The sequence below is a fragment of the Pelodiscus sinensis genome, chromosome 32 (genome assembly GCF_049634645.1).
Source record: "Pelodiscus sinensis isolate JC-2024 chromosome 32, ASM4963464v1, whole genome shotgun sequence".
Lineage (NCBI taxonomy): Eukaryota > Metazoa > Chordata > Testudines > Trionychidae > Pelodiscus > Pelodiscus sinensis.
The window spans coordinates 9037580-9044550 of NC_134742.1; the positions used below are offsets into that span (position 1 = coordinate 9037580).

Sequence of the window (6971 nt, forward strand, 5' to 3'; positions counted from 1 at the left end):
ACCTAATACCACTTTCATTCCACATATTACAGAAGTGAAATAGAAATCATCTTACTGCCAGAACCCAGTGATTTGGTGCATTGTAAGGAAGTAACAGTATCTCCTGAAGAAGAAATCTGCTCTGTAATTAAACTTTAAAAATTAGGTTCAAAATAAAAGTTGAAAGATAAGCCAACAATGACACGAGTATTATACTATCTTAATTTAGTATCCTGATTTACATTAATTTATGCATTACCCATCAAAAATAGCATTGTCATTTAACATTTAAGTTGGTGTCATCATTACGAATGTGCTCTGTTCATGCAATGTAAGAAATATTGTAAATCTTTACCTTCGATTTCATGTCTCGTTGTTGCCACACAGATTCTGTTAGGCAGACAACTGCAGAGATGGCTTCTACCTGTTGACAGACAACCAAGATCTTAACGCATTATTCACTCTTTTATGCATATAAAGAACCTAAGATTACTTATCAGATTATTTCTGTGATCGATAATTAGTATTACTTAGGGATCCTTAGACACCAAGTAAATGTGGTGTCTAGCTTCTCTTGAGTTTTTTCTTCACTATCCTGTTTTGAAGGGAAAACATAAAATAGTTAATGAGTGTAATATACACATCCATACAAGGGATCCGTGCTGTTATCAAAAAGTTTATATACGACATTCATGGGGGGGGAAAAAAAGGAATAGTAAAAAACTTATATTGTCATACGTAATATAAGACATTATTCATTAGGGCAAAGATTTATTATGCAAATGTACAACATGATAATTATAGACTAACAAGTTTAAATATCAACAGATCAAGTATTGCATGGCGTATATTATTCTCAAAATGCATTTCAATACCTCTTATTTTGCATTTACATCATTTGAAATTTTGCAATGGCAGTTGTAGATTGTTGTTTCAAAAATATTGTGAAAGCCATAGTATGTCTTACATTCCCGTTGGTGTTAAGGAAGTGATACAATTCAGACAGTTATGTAGTATCACATTACGTGGCCTACCTTCCCCCCGATTTCTCGACTAGACAGCTGAAATACGCATCAATAACCTAAAACACGATAGAAAGGGAACATTGTAAATAATATTACATTACACATTTATCTTTCCATACACTTTTAGTGTTAATTAAGATTACCTCATCACATATCCAGCTTCTTGGTTTCAGGCAATGAAAAGAAGAGCCATACAATTTGAAATTTCCCACTTTGGCCTCCAGTCTCTCTTTCTGTTTTCCATTCATGGCAAATTTTACTGGAAAGAAAAAAAACCCATTACAGGCAGTCCCCGGGTTACGTACAAGATAGGGACTGTAGGTTTGTTCTTAAGTTGAATTTGTATGTAAGTCAGAACTGGTACATATTGTAGGGGAAACTCTAGCCAAACATTTCTCCAGAGCTCAGTTTTATTCTCCTGCACCTCACTTTCCTCAGTCCTTTATTCTCAAGCTGAGGTGTCTGCTGAGAAAAGCCGCTCCGTGTCTCCCTGGTCTGCTTGGTGGGGGGGGGGGGCGCTAGCTTCTCGTCTCCCTGGTCTGCTGTGGGGAAGCAGCTAGTGCGGGGTTGCCTCACCCTGTTTAAGTAGGGATCCGATGTAAGTCGGATCTATGTAACCCGGGGACTGCCTATACTTGCAGCAAATTTCAGTAGCCTTTTTTTCTCTGATTTTATTTATTTATTTATTTTTGGTGCGAAAGACTTTCTTTTTTCTTTTTCTTTTTTTTCTTAAACTTGATACATGCAATTGTGTTTAAAAACTGTTTTGGAAATGTGATTTAGTTGACAAAGTACCTTTCTGAAACCATTCTTTGTCTTCCACATCCATCATCATGTCACAGAAATCAAATTTCTCCTGCATTTTATCATTTGCGATAAGATCCTCCACTATCTCCTCTTCTTCTGTTGATGTCTTTATAATAAAGTTCAATGGTTGAACCTGAGAATTCTGTGATTCAGGCCCATCCAATTTTTGAATTTTTTCACAGGGATTTGTGGTGCCATTGTTACCCACTGTCATTTCAGTTACTATTCTTTCCTCTGTTGTACTATTGGGAGGAAATGGTAGTGGCTCTTTAAACGGTTTTAAATGTGCAATGCTGTACTTGGTTGCTAACATTTTTCCTGACACGGTTTCTAATTTTACTGTCTTCCCCTCAATACTAGTAATTTTGTATGGTCCACGATATGTCGGTTCTAGTACTCCGCCTTTTCTTGTTCTCTTCCTAGCATTCAGTAATAGCCCAACATCAAATTTTATGTCACCGTATTTTGACCTGTGCCTTTTGGAATACTGTCTCTGTTGCCTTTCTTGGGCTTTTGAGATGTTCCTTAAAGCCATTTCAATGTCAGCCTCATGTCGCAATGTCTTTTCTATGTCATACTTTTGGAGGATTGCTGGGGAAAGGTATATGTGAGAGACCCTTTGGATGGGCAGAGCTTTGGCTCTCCCAGGGCCTGTCCCTTGTCAGGGTTGGGTCCCAGTGGAGTGGGTGGGTGGGTGGGTAATGGGTATTGGGAACTGTGAGTTGCGGGAAGGCCAATGCTTCCTCCGTTCCCTTTTGGCGCGGTTAGGGTGATCGAACGCCCCACCGTGCCCTGTTCTGATGTCCCCAGTGGGTTATCGGGGGGAGGTATGTGTGTAAGACCCCATGGGTGGGTAGAGCTCTGGCTCCCCCGGGCTCTGACCCATGTCAGGGTTTTTGCAGGGGTGGCCCTGGCCAGGGAAAACAAAAAACAGGGAGTATGGCCAGGGGGCCCCTGAGGGTGTCCTAATTGAGCAAGCGGACAGGTAGTGTGTATTGGGAACCGCACGTTGTGGGAGGGCCAATGCTCCCTTGATTCCCTCTTGGGGTATGGGGGGGCGGTTTAAACTCAGCCCCTGGGGTGGGAAAAAAGGGGGGAACATGGCAAGCCCCCCGCGGTCTCCCCCTCCCGTGCGCCGGCGGCTGGCCCCCTCTCCCCCCACGTGGCCAGCCCCCCCCCCCCCGCCGCCTGGGCCTGTGATTTAGCTTTCTGCCGCCGCTTGGCCCACACAAGCGGCGGTTCGGCTGCGGCGCCGGAACACCCCGAGACCCGGCGCAGCCCGTGGACCGAGCCCCCCAGTCCCGGGTCGGCCACCCCGCGGCCTCCCCTTCCTCCCCCCTTGTGCCGGCAGCTGGCCTCCTCTTCCCCCGCGTGGCCAGTCCCCCCCGCCCCCCCCGCCACCTGGCACGGTGATTTAGATTTCCGCCGCCGCTTGCCCCACGCGATAGGCGTTTTCGGCTGCGGTGCCGGAACACCCCGAGGCGCGGCCCGCGGACCGGACCCCCCGGTTCCGGGTCCCTGGTCGGCCACCCCGCGGCCTCCCCATTCCCCCCCCCCCCATGTGCTGGCGGCTGGCCTCCTCTTCCCCCGCGTGGCCAGACCCCCCCCTCCGCCCAGCCCACCAGTGATTTTAGCTTTCTACCGCCGCCTGCCCCACGGGATAGGAGTTTCGGCTGCAGTGCCGGGGTGTCTAGACACCCCGGGACCCAGCACAGACCGTGGACCGGGCCCTTTGGTCCCGGGCCTCTGATGGGTCACCACACGGCCTCCCCTTCCACCCCCCACGTGCGCTGGCGGCTGGCCCCCTCTCCCCCCACGTGGCCAACCCCCCCCCTCCGCCCAGCCTGGATGGCGTTGTGGCGCAGTTTCCAGGCCTCGGAGTGCATCTCGCAGCCGCAGAGAACGTGGGGCAGGGTCTCGTTCTTGAAACCACAGGGTCTGCAGCGCTTGTCCCGGTTGCCGAAGTGGACGGCTCCGTTGAGGTGGGCCCTGTGGATGAAGCGCCAGTCGGCGAAGCGGGTGAAGCTCCCCCCGGAAAGGAAGTGGTTGCTGGAGGTCCACTTGCTGTATGCCTCAAACACCTTGCCCTGGTCTGGTTTCTTTTTCAGGTTCTCTGCGTAGAGGCAGCGGAGGGTGGATTTCAGGACTCTATCCAACAGCTTTTGGGCGGGCGGCGTGACGACGGTGTTCTGGTTGGAGTTTCTGCGCGGGATCAGGATGCCCATCTCGCCTCGTTCCTCCGCCCAGGTCCAGCGGCAACCGATCCTCTTCCCCAGGCGGTGGGTGGCGGCGCGGGACCAGAGGGAGGACAACTCTCCCCCTTGCCGTCCTAGGTTGTTCTCGAGAGAACCGTTGAGGAAGGCGACGATGTCTTGTGGAGCGGGGGCCCTGGCGGCGCGCTTGCCGATGGTCTCTTCCAGGGCAGCGCTCGCGATGGTGCTCACTCTACGGTCTGGGCAGGTCAGGAGACGGAAGGCGTGTGTCACGACGGCGATGTCGCACAGGTCTCCCATGCGCGGGACGTTGGCACCCCCTTGCCTGTGCGAGATGTATATGATGTCGGAGCTGGCCCTTTGGGGGAGGTAGAGCCATTTCCGGACCAGCTGCCGGATGGCGCGGTCTGCCTTGTTCAGTGGCCCCTTGGCGACAGCAGAGCCCCTGAGAGCGAAGCGGATGCGGGGGATGAGGAAAGTGTTCAAGGCGTTGATCTTTTGCCAAGGGGCGAGCAGGGAGCCATCGATCTTTTTGGCGTCTTCGAGAATCCCGTCGATGGTTGCCGTCGGGGTCTGTTGGACGCGGATGCCGGTCGGCGTACCGAGGTGCAGGTAGGATTCGCCGTCGGCCAGGGCGGTCATGGGCTCCCCCTGGATCTGGACCTGCGTCAGGTTTACCGGGGCGCCGGCGTCGCCGGAGATGTGCAGAGAGGCGCACTTCCTGGCGTTGAAGCGCAGGCCCATCCATTCGGCCGCGCGGCTGGCGACCTCCAGGAGTATGCGGAGGCCCTCTGGGTTGTCGGCCAGGAGGACGAGGTTGTTGGCGTAGGCCAGGGCGCTGATCTTTTCGCCGTATAAATTGAAGCCGGCGGGGCTATTCGCCATAGCGCGCAGGAGCGGTTCCATGGCCAGGTTGAATACGATGGGGCTGAGGGGGCAGCCCTGTTTGACCCCGCGCCTGAGGAGGATGGGGGCGGTCTCGCCTTCTTCGGCGCGGATGGTGGTGGTACAGTCACTGTATCGGTCTTTGAGTAGGTGGAGGAAAAAGTCTGGAAGGCCGAATTCCTGCAGGGTGTCGAAGATGAGGTGGTGGAGGATGGACCCGAAGGCGTTGGAGAGGTCCAGCCACGCCATGGCGCACTGCTTTTGCTGCCGTCTGGCTGACTGGATGGCCGCCTGTAGCACGTAGTTGTGCTCGTAGCACCCCTCGCAGGACAGGAAGCCCTTCTGGGCGGCGCTGATGGCGCCTCCGCTTACCCCCCAGTCCGTAAGTCTTGCGGCGAGGCAGCTGGTGTAAAGTTTGTAAATGGTGCTGGAGAGGGAGATGGGTCTCCAGTTCCCGGGGTCTTGTCTGTCGCCCTTCTTGTAGAGTAGGACCGTCATGGATGACTTCCAGGCGCTGGGGATACGCCGGAACCACTTGCACAGGTTGAAGACTGTGGCGAGTACGAGGCAACCAGGGTTACGTTTCTTAAGCACCTGGTACCTGATGCCGTCCTTCCCCGGTGCCGTGTTGGAGGTCCTGGCGAGCCTGGCAAACACCTCTTTAGGGGTAAAGTCATGCTCCAGGTCGTCTGCGGAGTTGACACGAGGCAGCCGGGGCAAGCAGTCTGGGTGGTGGGTCTTGGGGCATGCCGCGCGGTCAAAGACATCAGCAAAATAGGCGTGCAGGCGGTCTGCGGGAACGTCGCAAAACGGCGAGGGTTCCTCTAGGATCTCCCTCATCGCCTTGGGACGGTTGGACCAGTACAGGCGCTGGAGGCGGGTGGCGGCTACCGTGTCGGTCTGGCGATCGTCTCTTCTGTTGTCCATGGCGGGTTCGGCGTCGGGTCTCGGTGCCGGGGGTCTGCGTTGGGGATGCTGCGTACGGGTCGGGGCTTGTTCGTTGGGCACGAGTCCCTCTGCTAGCTCCTCCGTAAATCTTTTGACCACGTCCTCCAGGTCGCGGAAGGAGTTTGCGTCTGTCAATTCCTCTAGCCAGAGGAGCTGCCAGGTGGTGGCAGTGCGTTCTCGGTTGCCCCTCACCCGCTGGCTGTCTGGTTGTGCAGTCTCGGGTACGGCAGGTGAGGCGGCGGGGGCCCGGTGTTCCCCTGGGTTGGGAGTCGGAGAGGCGTGTGCGGTGGCGCGGCGCTGCTCTGGAGCGTCCGGAGCAGAGCGCGGGTGATCGCGGCGTGCGGTGGGTCTGCGGTCTGGAGCAGGAGGCGGGCGAGAGGTGTCGGCGGCGGGTCGGGCGCTGGATCTGGGTGCACCGTGGCGACTACTGGGGGCGGCAGGAGGGCGACTGCTGGCGGCGTCTCTCCCACGAGCCGGGCTGGATCCCTCCCTCTCGCCGGGTCGGCACCTGGTGTTGTTGTCTCGTGAAGGAGGGCAGTAGGGCTGGAGCCGCGGAGGGGCGCTGGTCCGTCTCTCTGCCACATTGCGTCTCACGCCTCGGATGCATTCCCGAACCGTCTGGGAGAGGTTGGCGAGGCCGATGGAGGCTGCGGTTCGCTGGTGGGGCTGGAGGAGGGTGGGAATTCTGGAGGGCCTGGGAGGCCTGCCGCTAACGGCGGTACTGCGGCTAGAGGAGGACCCGTGGCTGTTTGGGTCTTGGGGGATAACGGGCTCCTGGCTTGGGGTGACATGCGTGGTTGGTGGAGGCGAGGTCACGGCTAAGCGGTCCCGGGAGGGTTCTTGGTCTAGAGGTGAGCTGGCAGGTGTTCCCATAGGGAGGGCGGGGCACCGTGACTGGTGGACCTTACACCCCGCTAAGGCTAAGAAGGGCTTGGCACAGTGGGCACAGCGGAAGCCCACCTTCTTTTTGTGCACTTGCCTGATGTGCTGGCGCAGAGAGGTGGTGGTCGTGAGCCTCTTGTAGGTGGAGCAGCACGGGCAGGCGGGGCGATTCTTGGGGATCAGGAACTCGATGAGCGCGAGCCCCTGGAACTCGTTGCTGGGTGGGGGATAC

General features: G+C 55.3%; 2 protein-coding genes across 2 annotated transcripts; both read right to left on the bottom strand.

The window, feature by feature from the left end:
• Positions 1–766: 766 nt before the first annotated feature.
• On the bottom strand, positions 767–2700 carry LOC142823260 (uncharacterized). The gene is made up of 3 exons (XM_075914114.1): positions 1800–2700; positions 1148–1263; positions 767–1060 (listed from the first exon to the last, which is right to left on the bottom strand). Exons 1-3 carry the CDS (start codon positions 2344–2346, stop codon positions 1010–1012), a joined length of 714 nt encoding a protein of 237 aa, XP_075770229.1. The 5' UTR covers positions 2347–2700; the 3' UTR covers positions 767–1009.
• Positions 2701–3565: 865 nt separating this feature from the next.
• LOC142823066 (uncharacterized) lies at positions 3566–6971 on the bottom strand. Its single transcript, XM_075913345.1, has one exon. It carries the CDS (start codon positions 6728–6730, stop codon positions 3566–3568), a length of 3165 nt encoding a protein of 1054 aa, XP_075769460.1. The 5' UTR covers positions 6731–6971.